Here is a 17,576-nt window from a genome sequence, read left to right as displayed (position 1 = left end):
AAGAGCAACTTGCTCCATTAAAAGGAAAGACGCGTTTTCCAGGGGGGAAAGGGCAAAGCGCTCCCCTCCCTCCGCTGGGAAGGAAGGCGCAGGGAGGCGCGCGCGCCGGGTGCGGCCAGAGCCGCGCTCCTGGCACGTTGTCGCGGACAGGGATGTGCCTTTCCCGTTCCCCCGGCCCCGCGCTCCGCCTTCCTTCCGCCGGGACGCGCAATTCCCCTCCGGGCTCCCGCCGAGCGCCTCGCGGCTCGCGCCCGCCCCGCCCCTCCGCTCTCGCGAGGGTCCCGCCCCGCCCTCGCGGCCTCCCGCCCGCCAGGCCCCGCCCCCCCACCCCGCCTCAGGCCTCGCCCGCCGTTCGCGGCGTCCGGTTTGGCTCCTGCCGCGGCCCGTAGGCCGCGTGACGCTCCGCGCCCTCCCATTGGCCGATTCAATAGTCGCGGGCTACTTGAACGGCGAGAGCGGCGCTGCGGCGCGAGACTCGGCGGCCGCCGGCACGAGTCGCGCCCATCCCGCGCCCGGCGGCGCCCCCCGTCCCTCTCCCCGTCCTCCGCCGGCGCCACCACCGCTGCTACCGCCCGCGGCCGCGACCATGCTGGCGGAGCAGGAGAACCAGGAGAACGTTCCTCCGGGCGGCAAAGCGCCGCCGCCCGCCGCCGGCCCCCGCGTGGCGCTGGGGCTGCTGCGGGGCGCCCAGCAGCGGCCCGGGCTTCTGCCGCAGGTGAGGGGGGGGTGGCGGGCCGGGGCGGCGCGGGAAAGGGGGGGGGGGGCGCCATCTTGAGGCGGCGGGAGCTGTCAGCGGCGGCTGTCAGCGGCCGGGCCGGGCTGGCGGCGGCGCTGACGGGCCGCTCTCTCCGCAGGCGGCGCGGAGCTGCGGTGAGGGCCATGGCGCGGCGGCGGCGCGGCCGGTCGGCGGGCAGCAGGCCTTCACCATCCATGTGGACGAGCCGGACGGCGAGCAGCGGCGGCGGGGCGGCCCGGCCGCCCAGAAGGAGGAGGCGGCGCTGGGGCTGCGTGCGGCCGTCTGCGCCCTGGGGGAGCGGCGGCCGCTGGCGCCCCTGGGCAACGCCATGGAGCTGAGCTTCGGTACGTGACACCCCCGGAGTACCCCCGCTCGGGGCTCGGCTGCCGTCCTGCCGGCGGAGCGGTATGCCCGCTGGGAGAGCAGTGCCGCCCCGGGCTCCCGGTGCGTTCTTTGGGCCTCTTCCCGCTCGGGGCGCTCCCCAGGTGGCACGGAAGCGAGCGGGCTTGTGCCGAGGCGTTCCTAGAGAACGACTTTCAGAGCGAACTGGAGGAGGGCTGTAGATGCTGAAGCTGTTTGGGACACTGACTGGTTTGGTTTGACTCAGTAGATAACTTTTCAGTTGCTGAACCCGTTTGGCTCCTTCCAGCCTATCATTACAATGCCACAGCTATCAATCATTGGAGCCTCCATGTTTCCATCCCCTGCTCTTTGTAGGTAGTTTTAAGCTTTTAACCCTAACTATCAGCACCTCATGGAAGAAACCAGATTACAGATAAGCGCAGCAGCCCTCAAAGCCGCACCCCTTGCTACTGTTGTAGCGCTAAAAGGGGATTTTATTTGGGCACATCCTGAGACTTAATGGGCTCTTCTCCCAGGTACTGGTGCGAGTGTTTTGAGCTCTTCCCAGTACGTAAGAAATGGGAGCTATTGGATCCATCTTCTGTAACATGGGCATCAATATCTGAGGGCTGCTTTCGCTATGGTCTACTTCTGCTGCCTACAAAAAGCTCTGGTGCTCCAGCCCAGTTTTAAGCTGCAATAGCTAAGCTTACTGGATTCACAGCTTTCTAACAAGGTAACACAGGATGTGCTGGGCACTGCGTAAAGTGTAGGGGAATTTTCTGCCCTTTATTCCTAGGGGGGAGAAGAGAGAGGTGAATGGGAAGCTTCCTTGTTCCAGAAACATTTTGGCTTCTCTGGAGCCTCCTGAGCTCCCAGTCTAGTTGAGTGATAGTCTGTCCTCTCTGCCTGCCTAGGAGGCAGGAGACTGAGCCATCCTGGAGGGCCACCATGGACATCCTACAGGACAGGGCAGTTCCCTGTGCTGCAAGGGAGAGATCTGACAGTGCATGTTTAACACATCTGTTATCTTCTACTTAGATTCTCCCAGTATTATGGATATTTCAATAACCTCAGAAGCAGAAGAGAAAAAACCAAACGTTAATAACGTGCCAGACTATATCAGCGATATCCATACGTACCTTAGGGAAATGGAGGTGAGCTGCTGTTGCTTTTTTTGTTTGCATACAGCTTATGGGGGAGAAAATGGGGGTTGAGAAACGTGTCTAAACATTAGTTACTACTACAGTGACTGAAGTAAAGCTTGCTAGAAAAAGAGAAACAGGATGCTGTGTCCACTGCTCTGAACGCAAGACCAGTTTCTTGTGATAAAGCTGACTGTGCCATGCACTGAACACAAGCTGGAAAGCCAGATTACGGAAATATAACTTATTGATCCTAGACTTAGTGTTGTTTGCTTCTGATCTGTTTAAACTGTGGTAAATGGAGCTTAAATAGCTGCTTCCCTGCTGGCACTTAGTCCAAATTCAATCTTATCTGTTATCTAAACCTACAGGTGAAATGCAAGCCCAAAATGGGTTACATGAAGAAGCAACCTGATATCACAAACAACATGCGGGCTATTCTTGTGGACTGGCTGGTGGAAGTTGGAGAAGAATACAAATTACAGAATGAAACCCTGCACTTAGCTGTAAATTACATTGATAGGTTTCTTTCTTCAATGTCTGTTTTGAGAGGAAAACTTCAGCTTGTGGGCACTGCAGCTATGCTGCTTGCATCGTAAGTGAAATTGCTGAATTTAAAATTCCACCTGCTGGTCTCATACAGATTGAAATCTTGTGGCTATCACATTTCTGTTGCCTATACTCAGATTGACTTGGGAGGGCTTTCACACTACAAGAAAAAATCTGGCGTTATCCACCTATAATCTTGGCAGTTTGTATGAACCTCTGCAAGGTTCTAGGCTATCTTTGTAGCTTGACCTAATGTAAAGATTCATTATTTCTAGCTGTGGTAGCAAAAGGCTTCTAAACAGGATCTGAAGGAATAGGCACAAGGCATGTGAAAAGAACGTTTTGCTTGCACCAATTATTAGTTTAGTGGGTTCTTCTGGAATTTCAGTGACTCTGGGTCCCAAGTTGCTTTGTGCTAAAATACCAGGCTATTAGCTCTCTAATTTCAAATTCTGCTGATTTAAAAGCTACTGAACCAAGTGAAGCAAACTTGATCAGTGACAGTGCCCGGTGACTTAGTAAGTCAGAATTTAAATTAACATGCTGCTTTTATTAAATGTTGCTGGTTATCTGGTTCTCTAGCATCCAATCATTTGCTCACAACTATTTCTCCTGGCAGGAAGTTTGAAGAAATCTACCCTCCTGAAGTAGCAGAGTTTGTCTACATCACAGATGACACGTATACCAAGAAGCAGGTTCTAAGGATGGAGCACTTAATTTTGAAGGTTTTGTCGTTTGACTTGGCAGCTCCAACAATCAACCAGTTCCTCACTCAGTATTTCCTACATCAGGAGACAAACGCTAAAGTGGAGAGCCTATCAATGGTAAGTAGGAATTACTAGCTCAGCCTGTGTAACTAGAGAGTTATCTTACTATTAATGCACTCTACAAGCTCTGTTTCCTGTTCTTAGTAGAAAAGAAAAGAAATGCTAAGGGATTCTTCAGCCCAAGCTTCCCTGCCTCCTCCTGTTTTCAAACATGTAGTCTCTCAGGGAGAGTTCTGGAGAGCACATACAGTATGACGTGTGCTCCTCCACAAGTAGTGCCGCACCGCTGGAAACTATCGCTCCTACTGCCACTCACTGTTGGAGATATGCCATTCCATTGCAGGCTGGCACCTGGCCTGGCTCAAGCACGCACACTTACTCGGAGCAGGCAGAGACTGATGATCTTTAATTTGGGGTTTGTTTGCTAGATGTTTCCCTCTTTCTTATCTAAAACTGCCATGCTTACCCACCCACTTTGGCTGAAAAAGACTTTTTTTTTGGTTTTCCCTTCAACAAGCAGTGAGCTTAGAGGCTAATTTTTAAAGGAGAGCACAGATAACATTTCAGCTAAAGTTCTATTAAATCCTAACTGTATGGCAGGCACCAGAGCTCCTAAATAGACGCCTTTGTCCTGTGCCAAGGTCAGACCTGACTACACTCTTCCCTCTAGATCTTACATTCCTCTAAATATGTGGTGTTGAAAAAGCATGGGTTGGGAACACTGTTTGACAGTAGCTAACAGCAGATGCTAAAAGAGAAAGTAAGTGGAAATTAATAAAAGCTGTTCCTCCAACTGATGGCAGGATTGGAAGCTTCAATTAGGGTTCTAGTGCAACTGTTAAATGCTTATCTGCTTCCCTTTGGAAGCAGATGATTTACTTTCTCTCGTTTCCCTTGCAGTACCTCGGGGAGCTGAGCCTAATCGATGCTGATCCTTACCTGAAATACTTGCCATCAGTCATTGCTGCTGCAGCATTTCTTCTAGCAGGCTATACGGTCACGGGACAAACTTGGGTACGCACCACTAAAACTTGAGCCTTCAGACACGTTTATGCGTCTGCAGTGTATTTGTACGCGGTTCCGAGTGCTGGGGCCTGGGCTGTAGGAGTCGCAGCCGCTCCGCACTCCTGGGCTGTTAATTTGGGATCACTTCCTACGGTATTTGAAAAATTGGGGGGACACGACACCTTTTCTTGGAAGGAAGAGGCATCTACAGATGCACTCTGTTCTGGTGATGTTCCTCAAAGCTGAAAGCAGCTTCCTTGTGGTAAGGAAGTGGGCTATATGAAAGCCTAAGCACTGGAGGCAAGGAATATTTGTGTAGAATATGATAGCTTTCAGGATTACCGTAAATTTACGTGAACAGGTAAAATCTGAGCAGTGAGTATTAAACTACTTTATGCTTAAGAAAAAGACACTCTGCCAACCTCAACCTACTAGAACAACACAGTTACAACAGGAAGCTAGAAACTCCACTGGTGGTCATTGGCATAAGCGAACAGAAATGTTCAAACATTCCTCTTCCTTTCCTTTTTCCCTCAGCCTGAATCCCTGTGCAAAGTAACAGGCTACGCCCTTGAAGACATCAAGCCTTGCCTCATGGACCTACACCAGACCTACCTCAAAGCAGCACAGCACACACAACAGTCCATAAGGGAAAAGTACAAGAGTACAAAGTGAGTATCTGCAGAGACATATGAGAAGCTGGTATGTTACGCCTGAGTTGTCCTGGCATGTGCCTGCTTAACGGGGTGGCTGGGAGGGTGTTTCTTGAGTCTGACAGAAGACTCACCAAATCCACCATGTAAGTGAAATGGTGACAAGACGCCTCAGGTTTTTCCACAATTATCTGCTTCCTTTTGGAAGCAGATGATTTACTTGAGCAATATTTCATGTTCGCCATCAGGCCTGCTATCACCTGAACTGTCAGGTAGAAACTGGAGGAATTTTCCTGACATTCCTACTGTTGGTAGGCAGGAGATGGTACCTAATTCACCTAAAAATCCGTGTTTGCATGGCAGCTGACAAGCCCCCAAGTGTTTCCTGCCTTATGAGAAATGTGCTTCGCTGCAGTTCTGTATGTTATCCTTTATGGGAGAGCACTTGAGCAAGATGACATCCTGCGTCTTTTCTTCCCTCTCTAGGTACCATGGAGTATCGCTTATTGACCCACCAGAGACACTAAACTTATTGTAATAATCAAGAGACTGATCTTTTAAAAAGATGTATATTGCAGGAAAATGATGTACAGTTTTAAACATGGTTCAAAACTCTAGATGTGATCACTCGAATATTAATACAGGTTTTGATGAGCTTAATTATGAAGTTAGTTTTATGGGGTTTTAATGTAAATCTTTTGTACATGCAATCTTGTTAAAATATTTAGCTGGGTTTTTATAAACATGTTCTCTTTAAGCACGGAATTAACCCTGCAGACCAAGTGAAGTCTGAGACTGCTTATCTAATTATAGACTAAACATTAATATTAGCAGTGCATTATTACGGTAGGGCTTTTTCTCTTTCCAAGTAGGAATGACTTGGACTCCACAGCAGTATTTGTAGCATTTTTATACTGTCTAGTTTAAACTGAGACTTAGTATAGCTCCAAAAAGTGGCTTAACGGCTATAATACTGGAAGGAACTGTATAGCTATGAGGAGAACGCCTTGCTGGGACTGACACTTGTGAGGCTCTGTAGGATGTGCCCGTTCCTGGAAGCCTTGATTGCTGTACAGTGTATTGCCAGATCTCCGTCAGGTTCAAGGTCGAATGCTCTGCTGCAGTGACTGCTCGGCTAGAACTAGTACACCAGTTCATACTTCTCTCTTCCAGTATGTAGAAAACTGTCTTGCCATAGGTATTTTCTAGTCAAAGTGTAAGACTGGTAATAATTTAAACCCATGGAGTTCCCACTGGTGTGTTAGCTGTCTTGAAAGCTCATCAATATCTAATTAAGAAAATCCTAGTCATCAGTCTGCTTGCCTAGTACCTCTTTAGGGGTGGTGGAGGGATTAAACTGCAGGAGGGTGAACTATTGCTCTGTGCCCTCAGGAGGGAACGTCTTCTGGCGTGGATGGTCTATGTGCAGGATGGTAGGCATTCTGCACATCCCTCCTGCTTGGAAAGGGTTCCTCTGGCACAGCAAAAGCGCAGACCAACAGGTCTTGTTTTTCCTTAGTTCTAGAACTGTTACAGGAGCAAACTAGCACCTAGTTGGTATTAGATCAAATGGACGTTTACCTTCAACCTGTGTAAATGGAGTGATGCTGCCCTGAACCTGCTGTTCTTTGCATGTGAAGCAGTGAGTGCATGGAGGTGGGTTTAATTAAGCCATTTCCAGGTTGGCTAATAAACAATTTTTACATTTGATTCTAGTGGTCTTGCCAATACCTTAAAACCACTGAGGGGTAGTACTGCCATCTTAAACTGGCATTCATTTCCAAAGCCTTTCGGCAAGGTCTGCCCTGTGAAACCTGGGCCACCTTGACTTGAAGTTGGCTCTGCACTGTCTGTCTGGTTATCTGGACACCCAGCAGGTAGCAGTATAAATTCTTTGCAGATGTCAAACAGCTGTTACGGTGTGGGCTATTTAAGATAAACTTTTAAAAAACCATCAGCCCTCTGTCAAGCTGCCAAGCACGTTATAGTGAGGCAACTGCTGTCTTGACTCAGTAACTAAAAACCTGCTGTCTTGCCCCCACGCCTGCTCTGCAGTCTGAGCCCTCCGCGAACCATGTCAGTGACAAAACTGATCAGGTCGAGAGAGAAGTGTGCAGCAGAGGCTGCCTTTTTTTGGCCAATCTGAGCTTTTTAGGATGCACTTTTATACATATTCTAATGTTTAATGAAGAAGTGTATTTCATTGGTCTACCATGTTCTCCAACAGCCTTTATTTAGCTTCGTTTCAGTAGGCTGCCACTGAAAAGCTAGAACTAGTTGGGGAAAACTCTGCACAGCGGATCATGTCTGGTGCTTCATATCAGAAATGCCCTAACCTTGCAGGAGAGGGAGTCTGTATATACAGGAACATGTTTGCTGCAGTTGCAACCTCAGTTTGTGACCCTGGAAGGGCAACTCAAAATGCTGACTGGCAATTAATTCTCTGGAGACAACAGAGCACAGTGCTCTTCCTGAGAAACAGGCTTCTGCCTTCCGCTTCTTTGTGGCCTATGCTGGAAACTTTACAAGATGACTGAGAAATATGAACGTTAGAGGAGGAGCAATTTAAAAGAAGCTTAGGAATTATTTTCCCCAGAAAAGAGCCAAGTAGCAGTACTTATATGAAAGGACTTCAGTGGCTTGGAGTATTAATTTACTTAATGAAACGTCTCCTTGCTGTTTTCAAGGGCAGTTGTTCTGTTACTGTTCCCATAGCACACAGAAAAATTTCCCATTGCTCTCCCTGAGCTTTATTTTTAAAATACTGATATGTCTTCCTCCACAGCCTAAAAAAATGCTTCAGTCATGGACTGGCATCTCTGCCCAGTATGACTATGTTCCTCCTTCCTCACGAACAGCTCCTGCTAGTGCAACAACTACCGTGTTTTTTTCTATCGTCTTATTTTCTGAAGTTAATACGGGACGATTCTGGCTCTTGCTACTCAGCTTTGAACAAAATATCCCAAGTTGTACTGTACTACTGGTTTGCCTCTCCAGTTTAAACTTCTAGTCTTTTCAAAAGACAGCCTCTAAGGAATGTAGTGTAGGAGATGTTATGTGTGAAGAAACAGCAGTGCCAAGAATACTGTGCTTTTTCCTGAAGAAGTTTAAGGTCTTGTGGTACTGCAGAAGTAAGAAGAAACTTAATCTTCACTCATTCTTGTACTCCCGACAGTGACTTTGGGTTGGAAGAACTGACACTAAGAAAACACACTGGTTTAGCTCCTGGAGGAATGGGGCTTTCTGTGTAGATCCCTTGATTAAAGATTTGCCTGGCTGGCAGCAATTTTTTTATTTTACATTAAATTCCAAACCTGATTTGGGGAATATTATGTCTGTAACAGTAACTTCCCTCCTGTTCATATTTCACAAAATACTAAGGTCACATGTAAAATAGTCCTACTTTGCTCTTGTAAATATGTCCATGTTTCCAGTTTGACTTGGTTTGCAAACAAAACAGCTAGGTCAGATATTTTGGAAACTTCCTCCTCTCTTTGCTTTGCCCAATTCTAAGCTCAGAGCATAACTCTGAATATAGTTCAAGAAGCATTCCTGTCTGCTGCATGTAATATTTAATTAAACTTTTTAAGAAACTCCATTGCTGAAGTATGAGTTGCTTCTCTATGAAAGTTTTGCATAAGCTCTATGCTATTTTAAGTGCATGCATTTCTGTCGATTTTTATACAAAGCTGTTTCAGTGAAAGGTAAGATGTGAAGTGAGATGGGCAAGAAGGTCTTAGTCACAGCACGCCATCTCCCCCACTGCGAAGAACATCCCAAAGTATGAAACACTTCCACGGTGTGGCAATAGCTACCTTAATTAAAAGCAGCTTTTCCTGGCATTAAACTTGAGCCATAATACCTCTTCCCATCTAAACTCTGACTGTGCACAGCTCACTTCAGCAACAGCAGAGGCTGTTTTGTTAAGAAAACTGTGCACCCTACTTCTGCAGTTGAAGTTGAAGAACTTGAGTCAGTTCAAGTTGAACTAGTGAGTTCTCCGCTGCAGCTGGATGCTAACCATGGAATTGTACTTACATGCAAATTTTTTTTTATTTAAAGCTGTGTACAATAGTTTTATAAAATATACATAAAAGCAGGACCAGATATGGGGTGGGAAGAAATAAAATTATCTACAAAAATAGGTTCAGTAACGATAGACTGAATCATGTCTTATACAGCATTTCTGAAGGAGGGATGATGGCTTTAACGAGCAGCTCTCTTCTTTTTTCTCCTTTTGGTAAATGCTTTCTTACTTGTATTTTCTTGGTTTGAGTTGGTCTGTGTTCTGTGAGCAAACAACATTGTATCAAAGAAGTGTACTGAATAGTTTTATTTCAAAGAACACAGGCTGATCATCCAGACCAGGGCAACCATCCACCACGCTCCGTGCAAAGTTCAGTCTTAGCTTCTAGGAAGCGTACTACACACGACAACGGAGTTTCCATGACTAGTGTAAGGACACAGCAATAAATCTCACTTCTTGGCATAAAACTGAAGATTTGCTGCAGTGTAGCATGTCGACTCTGCAGCATCTCTAAGGAGCAGCTGAATTAAATCCACTTTGATGCTATGGCTCCCTTTGGAATGATGATTAGTTAAATAACTATTTCAAACAGCTGCAGGTCAGCCAAGATGACCAGCCCCCTAGGTCAGGAGCAAACTAGCCTAGATTTAAACTTCCTCACTTTGTTATCTATGCAGTCCCCTTGAACAATCAAGACCTTTCTTGGCCTTGCCGAAATCCTGTGCTTTCTGAAAATACTCCTTACGAACTCCTTTCCTCTCCCAGTTTCACAAAATGGTTACCTTGTTTTCTTCGGTAGTTCCTGTGGTTCCAGAATGACAACTTCTTCCTCTTCACTGTCAGACAGCACAATGGGTTCATCTAAACAAACAAAAAAAACACAAACTGGTGACCAGTTTTCTACAAACAACTTCTGTAACTAATAACCACAGCATTTTTTAAAGAAACATTCAGAATGGCTAATGCTTAGTTTGGAGCCCTCCGTACACTACAGAAATCAAGTTTTCTTTTGAAGAAAAAGGAAGCGACCAGGTGAAGTGAAAGTAGCAATGGGTTTAACTCTCAAGTGGGAAGTGGCTATGATGAGTCTCCTGTCTTGCTAAGGACCTGTCTCACATTTTAATTCTAGATTGTTAAAGTGATATAATCAGCATATCAGATATGAAGATAAAGAAATACTTACCCTTCTTAGTTTCTCTCATTGTACTTGTATCCTCAGTTTCCACTTTCTGACATTCAAAAACAGTAACCTCACTTTCACCTTCCTCTTCTGCTGCTTCTTCCTGCTCAGATTCTTCAAGGTCCTCCCAGGAGTTCTCTATTCCTTCCCCAATTTGGGCTGTCCCGGGTGTGTGCAATATTGGTTTGGCAAAACTGAAGTAGTTAAGAAAAATCTTGCTGTTTGCTGGGGAACTCTTCGTATTCTGACAGCAAACCAGTTGGTTTTTTAACCTGTATCTTTTCTCCCCAGGGGAGAACATACTTGGAGGGGAGTTGAGAGTACTACTTCTCCAGTTACTGTAACAATCAGTAACTTCAGATCTCAGTTTTGCACTTCACCCTAGGAATTAAGTTACCTAAAAGCAGTTAGAACCCAAACCAGTATGATGTTGATGTTTCCTCTGAAGGCTGCAGGGCTACCTAAGCTGTGGGGAATCTTAGGGGTGTGTTTAGCTTCTAGCAGTGCTAACGCAGGGGATGGGAAGCCTGGTTCTCCTGACTACTACAACGGAAAAGATACACTTCTGAAGGAGGGTCAGCTTTAGTGATGATTTCTTCTGCTTGTTCTTCCACATTGTTAGTATCAACAGCAGCACTTTCCATTTTGAAGGTGGTGATCTTTTGATTCGGTATAGATTCTGCAAAGCCGAACTTGCCACCTTCTTTCCTAGTCATTCAGTGACAGACATTATTTCAGGACATTTCACACTTACTTAAAAATGCTTTCTCAAGTCCAACTATATAAATACTTGCTATTTAAAACAAACGCAAGTGAAAATAATTTACTGTTCAAACTACAGGGTGACACTACTTTTTAGTATGTTTCTTAAAAATACCCATTTCCCTTCACCCAAAACACTCACCTAACTTTCTGGTCATTCTCCAAGGCTTTTTGAATGAGTTCTGTTATTTCTGCAACCTTAACAGCTGTTATTTTACTGCATCTCAGAACCTGTTTGTTAAACATACAACAGTTTACGATCACAAAAGCAAGATGTTTTTAACTAAAACTGTAGAACATCATAGGAGTCATAAACACTTAAAACAAAATATGGCACCTTAGTATGAGGGACTGTATATGCTACAAGCTGATGCAAAGGGTTAATACGACAGCTTCTGGCTATTCATAAGAGTGCAGTCTGAATTAATTTACAGACTCCCTCAGCCAAATCACGGGAGGGGGCAGGAAAAAGATGCGTATCTGACCAAACAATACGCCTCTTCTTCAGCATAATACACAGTACTCTTCCGCTAGGACTGAAAATACATAATCTTTTCCAATTAAATCAGATAGGTAATTGATTCCTCAGCTTCTAAATATCAAGGATGTTCCAATATCAAGATTACAGCACAAGAACTAGTTTATATACGAGAGACAGACTGGTCAAGACAAAGATTTACCTGCTCCTTTACTAGCATAATCCCTCCACTGGACTGGATGGTACAAATTTCACGATGTTTATTCATGGCAATTACAAGGAGGCCATCCATTACACGTTCCTCACGTTCACTTGGATCCACCAATAAATAAGTCCTAGAATCAAGTTTTTCAATACAAGGTAACAGCAGAAGTTTGAGATGAGCTACTAACCTTAAAATGATGAAACAAAGGAATTGCTTTACGTATTAGTAACTACGGGTATACTCTCCCTGAAAGTTTTTCCATGTTATCTGTGGAAAGCTGCTGGTTAGTTACACTGTGCAGAACACATGATATCTCCCCATGGCATCTCACTTCAGATAAAATGGTTTAAGAAATCAGCTTGTCAATATAAATATCTTCTATGCTTAAAATCAATTCTGCAGAATCGACAATAAGCTGTTTCTGTCAAAAGACTTAAAAAAAATCTTACCCTTGCTGGAAGAAGGCAAAACTGACACAAATAGGCATGTGGTGGATATTCAAGGGGACAGGATCACGTTCCTCAGGAGTGTACTTGGAAAAGAATTGGCCCAGAAGACAATTATTTACAAAACACATTTAATTTTAAAATTAAGTACTGTACAAAGATATTTAAAGAAATAAAAAACAAAGAAAAAAAGGCTAACAAATGTTTAGTCATTAAATATTAAAAAAAATTCTTTTTACCCTCCTTGTGCAATTCTTACTGTTTACTACCTACACAGGTGAATACAGCACATTTGTCAGCCTTATGCTTGATTTGGTCGAAACACTATAAAATATTTCTCTTTTACAATTAATATTCCCATAAACTGAGGTTGATGAAATTCTGTATTCAGCAGGCTTCCTTAGTATCCTTTCGCATCTTGAATAGCAACACATCTATCCTAAAACTTACATATCTTGGAGTTTACCTGCCTACACAAACATGTAATTCTCCCTTTGGGACAGAAAGAAACAGCTACCTGGGACGCCACAACACTTACTACGATCTGGTCCAACTTACCACAGTTACTTCCTCTCCCTGCACAGACACATCTGGCCTGCGAAAGTGACACAGAGCTACAATTCCTGCTATGCTAGCGGCATCGAGAATGTTACCGTCGTGGTTTAACAGGTGCAGGTCCAGACGAATTTGCCAAACCTGAGAAAAAGCATACCAAACTGCTTGGCAATTTGTGACGTGATTCTACAGAAGGTGTTTTTCAAAACAGTTTCATTTTTTGCAGCATAAAAAGAAATAGCTTATATTCTTCAGGTCTTTAAGAAAATGAAAGATCTCGATATATTCCAAGATACCCAGTGCACTACATTTAAGCCCTGTTTACTTATGACAGAACGCTAACATTTAAGTACAATTTCAACTTTATTCTGCACAGAAGTATTTGAGTGTGCAGGGTCTCGACTACTTCAGAAAACCTATGGAGATATCTAAGTTAAAAATAACTGTAAAGTCAGATGCGTAAGTCCTTACGTTAACCTAAAATCAGAACTTGTACCTTCCAAAACCAGATAGAGACCACCTTCAAAACAGACTACATGTATCCTTCAGTTTAAAACCACTTGAAATTAGTAGTTTGTCATACCTTTTCACCAGCAACAACACAGAGAGATTCGGTATCTATACATCTGGAATTTCTCAGACATCGTTCTATTAGTCTGTTCAGTTTCACCAGTAACTCAGGTTGCCTGTCAAAAGAAAATTAACCCCAATGGAGTACGATTCCGTTATATACTTAAATGCATCAAACCAGCAGCTCTAGCATCATCCTTGTTGAGTCGTTTCAAGAAAGCTACATACCTGCCCGGCTCAAAACCAGGTGCAGCCATCGGTGAGAGCTCCAGATTAAAGAAAAGTATACCTTCTGTAGGCCGATGTGGCTTAGGGGCAACAAGTTCACATGAGACTTGTGCGAGAACCCTGCAAAGGCAAATAAACCACTAAGTCATGGAATTTAGCAGCAAAAAGACACCTACTACTAGAATCAAAATAGATACTTTGAAAAAGCACATGTTTATGCTTTCAGTTCATATTTCTCACTCCTGACAGTTTCTCATTCAACACCTGTCATACATACCTAAACTCTGATCAACAACTGAGAGAATCAAATGTAGAAATTAAAACATTCTCCTGTCTTTTAGGATTACAATTAAGACACATATGAGACTATGACTAAATGCTTATGTAAGTGTATATATTCCACTTGTCCACATACAAAACGAGGACCACTTGATTTGTGGAATGATGTAAAATGCAATGTCAGATCCGTGAATAAAGGGATGAAAATCATGATCAGCTCGTATTTTATACAGTTATCTGTAACCTACAATCAACACTGAAACCCCACCCCTTCCCACTTCTCCTCTATGGTCCTGTCCTCGAATTGCTGAGACTTTTAGGCTTCAGTCTTCTGTTTCCTGTGATCTCAGCGGGCTTTCAGACACTCAACACTACGCACTCCGTTTACTTGCGCAGCTTTAGAAACGTAACGCCATGAAGAGCCACAGCGGCGCCCGACGGGCCCTCCCTCCTCAGGCCGCGCTCTGCCCCCTGCCCCGAGACCGCGGCGCCGGCCGAGCCCCCGCTCCCCCCGCACCCACCTGGTCTTTCCCAGCTCCACGATGCAGCAGCCGTGGTCGGCGCCGAAGGAGATGCGCACGTTCCGGTAGTCATAGCACTGCCGCCCGTCCAGGCGCTGCGGGCACAGAGACACACCTCAGGCCAACGCGCCATCGCCGCGGCGGCAGCGGAGAGCCGCCTTGGCTGCCCCCCGCCCGGGGCAGGGAGGAAGGGGAGATGGCGCCCTACCTTTCTCTCCTCGATGGCGCGCAGGAGGAAGCGCCTCTCGCAATTGGAGAGCGGCGTTGCCTTCATGGCGGGCCGTGAGGCAGCGCGCGCGAGAGCCGGCGCCCCCGCGACGCGTCATCCCCGCGCGCCGGCCCCGAGGGGAGGCGGTGGCCAGTGCGCAGGCGCAGAGCGCCCCCGGCGGCCCCGAGGGGAGGGGTCAGTGCGCAGGCGCAGAGCGCCCCCGCTGACCCCGAGGGGAGGGGTCGGTGCGCAGGCGCAGAGGCCGCGCGCTCGTCCCGCCCGGCGGATCACCTCAGAGAGGGCGTTCGCGCTGCGCAGGGCTGTGAGGGGCGGCCGCCCCCTGGGGGAGGGTTCCTGCCGTCGGTTATCGTCTGTTACGGAGCGCTAAGCGATGGGCGCAGGGGTCTGCTTCACCCTTTCGGGTGCACCTTCGGCCGCAGCTCGGAGGTTCGCTGCCTCGAGCGCGGCCCGGGGTGGGGCTGGTGCAGTCGCCGCCTCATCGCGGCTCTTGGCGCGTTTTTGGCCGCCGAAGGGACGGAGGCCGTCTGGGCTCGTGCCAGAGTGGCGGTCGTCGGGGAAACAGTCTGGAATTAAAGAAGCGCGTCCCAGATATTTCGAGTGGTTAACGCTCGTGTAGTGTGCAGTCTTCAAGACGTGAGTGCTCCTGCAGCCCCCAGGAAACAGCCCAGCCGGCAGCGCGAACCAAGCAGTTAGTGCTGTAGGCAAAAACGCAGCAAAAGCTTCACATTTGTCAGAGGAACATCCTTTCCTGTTGTTCTGAGGTGTTGCCTGTAAGTAAAAACTGAAGGCCTTTGTAAGTAGCATTTATGCTTAGTTTGAGTTGAAACGAGAGAACAAATTACTGTATCTTCTCATCAGTGTTAAACCCCAGATACTCTTTTGTCACATAAAATTGTTGAAATATCTCACTTACACTGTCTTTTTAAACCTTGTTAGCACACTGAAGTTCTAGTCCGAACTAAAAAGTCATCTTTCAGAAACTTCAAGACAAGTGCTGTCTGATTTTTTCTGTGCTGGTTTTATGTTTTCAGATTAGGGTAAATGAATATCATCACAAACATTCAGTGTAAAAGAATATTGATGAGATTACAAAAAGGCCCTCGTGCTGTATGGACAAAAATAAGCAAATAGTTTTCCAAATGGCACTATGTGTGAAGCAACGATAAGGAGCAAAATGATCTAACACTTGCAACTTTTTTGTTAGCTGTGAATGTGCTAACATTTGGCATAAGGTTTTCTCTCATCGCAGCTGTATGGTTAATTGAGGATTTTCCTTGGAGTTTAACTGGTAGTCTTTAGTTAGAAGTTCTGTCTGGTGTTGCTTATTTTTATTGTTTAAATTCAGTGATAGTATTCATTAGTAAAGGCTTGGCTACTTCGCAATCACTGAGGGGAAAAAATGCTTCCATTGGGACCAAGTTTGCTCTGTATTAGTAGCCCTAAGTCCTGCTGTGGTCTGGTTGGTGCAGCTTTTTATATGAAAAGTGCAGGTTAGGTACTAGTGACTTGTAATCATTTAAGATTTGGTAAGAAGGAAATTTTTTTCTAAGCACTGATTTTAATTGCAGAGCCAAAATCTGAGTTTGTGCATTTGGGTAAACTTATACAGTGTTTCTAAATCACAGAAAAAAAGTATGTTTTGAGTAGTTTCATTTATTGTTAGCAGACAGATATAATGTGTAAAATAAAGCTTAGGAAACACTTGTGGAAATATTTTGGGAAATACGTAAATTGAATAACAAAAAAGAGACTTCTGAAAGAAGTGGGATGTAACCATAAGCTTTGCATTTTGCATGTCTAATTTAAACTTCTTGCCTGGTATGTTACTGTAAATCCTTTCCTATTACACTGATACATTTTGTTTGTTGTGCTGAAGTCCTTATGTTGCTTTCACAGAAACTCACTACAGATTTCAGACAATTCAGTTGCACCGAATTTTGTTTGCATATTCAAGTAAACCCAAGCTAAAGCCATAAATTAACACTTTGAATACTTTTTCTTACATCTTTAGTGTGCTGTCATTTTGTGTTTGCCCATGTACTTATTAGGAGCCCATTTTCACTCATGTTGTAAGTCATAGGATTTACGGGAAGCACGATTGTGAAATAGATCTATCATTTTTTAATATAAAAATAAATCTGAAATCATTTCACGTGTCAACAAACAGAATTTGCTTGGTAAACAGAGTCCTGCTATGTTGCCTTTTCAGCAGATATTGATATGGTTAAGGTCTCCCATGAAGAACTTAAGCTGTTAGTTCAATGCTGCAAAGTTGCTGTGCTTTATTTCAATGAGAGATATCTCATTCCTCAGAATCTGAGTCCTGTGTGTATTCAAAGGTACTGATGTTAGTGGTAGGAGCAGTATTAATTATTTTATCTGGCATGCACAGCTCAAGTGGATGGATAGAAATGAACTGGTTTGTTTCCTTGCTGCTGGTTGTTTCTAAATTCAGATTGAAGGGCCATCCAATAAACCTACAAAATGAATGAGGTTGCATAGGTTTCACTAGATACCTGATCTGGCAGGCACCCAGATTATTAGTAGTGATGATACGCGACATGGAGAGATCCCGTTTGAATTGCAGAATCTTTATTTGATTTGGAAAGCTGACAGCTTACAGGCAGGAGAAAATGTCTCTGTGAAATATTTCATAGGAAAGGTGGTGGGATGTAGTGCCTTAATATGCCGTTTTGTCAGTTTACAGTAAGATGTAATGCACATTGAAAACATTACCGTGGTTTTTTGCATTAAAAAACCAAATATTTATTGGATAGCAGGCAAAGGCCATGCAGGCATGGTAAGGCTAAATTTGCAACCAAATCTTTGTCAGAAGTTGTATCTTGTTTGATTACAGTGCTAGGGATGTTGATATAAGCACTTCTCTTGATGAATAGTC

At 45.0% G+C, this 17,576-nt stretch overlaps 2 protein-coding genes across 2 annotated transcripts; one reads left to right on the top strand and one right to left on the bottom strand.

Moving 5' to 3' along the window:
- Window positions 1-586: 586 nt before the first annotated feature.
- CCNA2 (cyclin A2) lies at window positions 587-6,095 on the top strand. Its single transcript, XM_086611919.1, has 8 exons — window positions 587-715; window positions 855-1,080; window positions 2,120-2,235; window positions 2,595-2,818; window positions 3,392-3,596; window positions 4,440-4,553; window positions 5,082-5,215; window positions 5,684-6,095. Exons 1-8 carry the CDS (start codon window positions 587-589, stop codon window positions 5,733-5,735), a joined length of 1,200 nt encoding a protein of 399 aa, XP_086468045.1. The 3' UTR covers window positions 5,736-6,095.
- Window positions 6,096-9,157: 3,062 nt separating this feature from the next.
- Window positions 9,158-14,743, bottom strand: EXOSC9 (exosome component 9). Its single transcript, XM_086611918.1, has 12 exons — window positions 14,657-14,743; window positions 14,449-14,543; window positions 13,649-13,768; window positions 13,434-13,536; window positions 12,854-12,991; window positions 12,299-12,381; window positions 11,847-11,979; window positions 11,309-11,397; window positions 10,966-11,112; window positions 10,408-10,598; window positions 10,007-10,085; window positions 9,158-9,485 (listed from the first exon to the last, which is right to left on the bottom strand). The coding sequence occupies exons 1-12, from the start codon at window positions 14,720-14,722 to the stop codon at window positions 9,404-9,406; spliced, it is 1,326 nt and encodes a 441-aa protein (XP_086468044.1). The 5' UTR covers window positions 14,723-14,743; the 3' UTR covers window positions 9,158-9,403.
- Between the last annotated feature and the right edge of the window lie 2,833 nt (window positions 14,744-17,576).

Source organism: Tauraco erythrolophus, chromosome 5, assembly GCF_009769465.1.
Source record: "Tauraco erythrolophus isolate bTauEry1 chromosome 5, bTauEry1.pri, whole genome shotgun sequence".
Lineage (NCBI taxonomy): Eukaryota > Metazoa > Chordata > Aves > Musophagiformes > Musophagidae > Tauraco > Tauraco erythrolophus.
The sequence above is the reverse complement of the archived record's forward strand: the minus strand, read 5'-3'. Positions and strand labels throughout refer to the sequence as shown.

Bases quoted from the DNA above. Each gene is read 5' to 3' on its own strand.
- CCNA2 (XM_086611919.1), top strand. From the start codon at position 587: ATGCTGGCGGAGCAGGAGAACCAGGAGAACGTTCCTCCGGGCGGCAAA. The intron at 1,081-2,119 runs GTACGTGACACC...TCTTCTACTTAG, and splicing joins CGCCATGGAGCTGAGCTTCG to ATTCTCCCAGTATTATGGAT. The intron at 2,236-2,594 runs GTGAGCTGCTGT...CTAAACCTACAG, and splicing joins CGTACCTTAGGGAAATGGAG to GTGAAATGCAAGCCCAAAAT.
- EXOSC9 (XM_086611918.1), bottom strand. From the start codon at position 14,722: ATGAAGGCAACGCCGCTCTCCAATTGCGAGAGGCGCTTCCTCCTGCGC. The intron at 14,544-14,656 runs GTAGGGCGCCAT...CTGTGCCCGCAG, and splicing joins GCGCCATCGAGGAGAGAAAG to CGCCTGGACGGGCGGCAGTG. The intron at 12,992-13,433 runs GTATGACAAACT...GCTTTTTCTCAG, and splicing joins GTGTTGTTGCTGGTGAAAAG to GTTTGGCAAATTCGTCTGGA.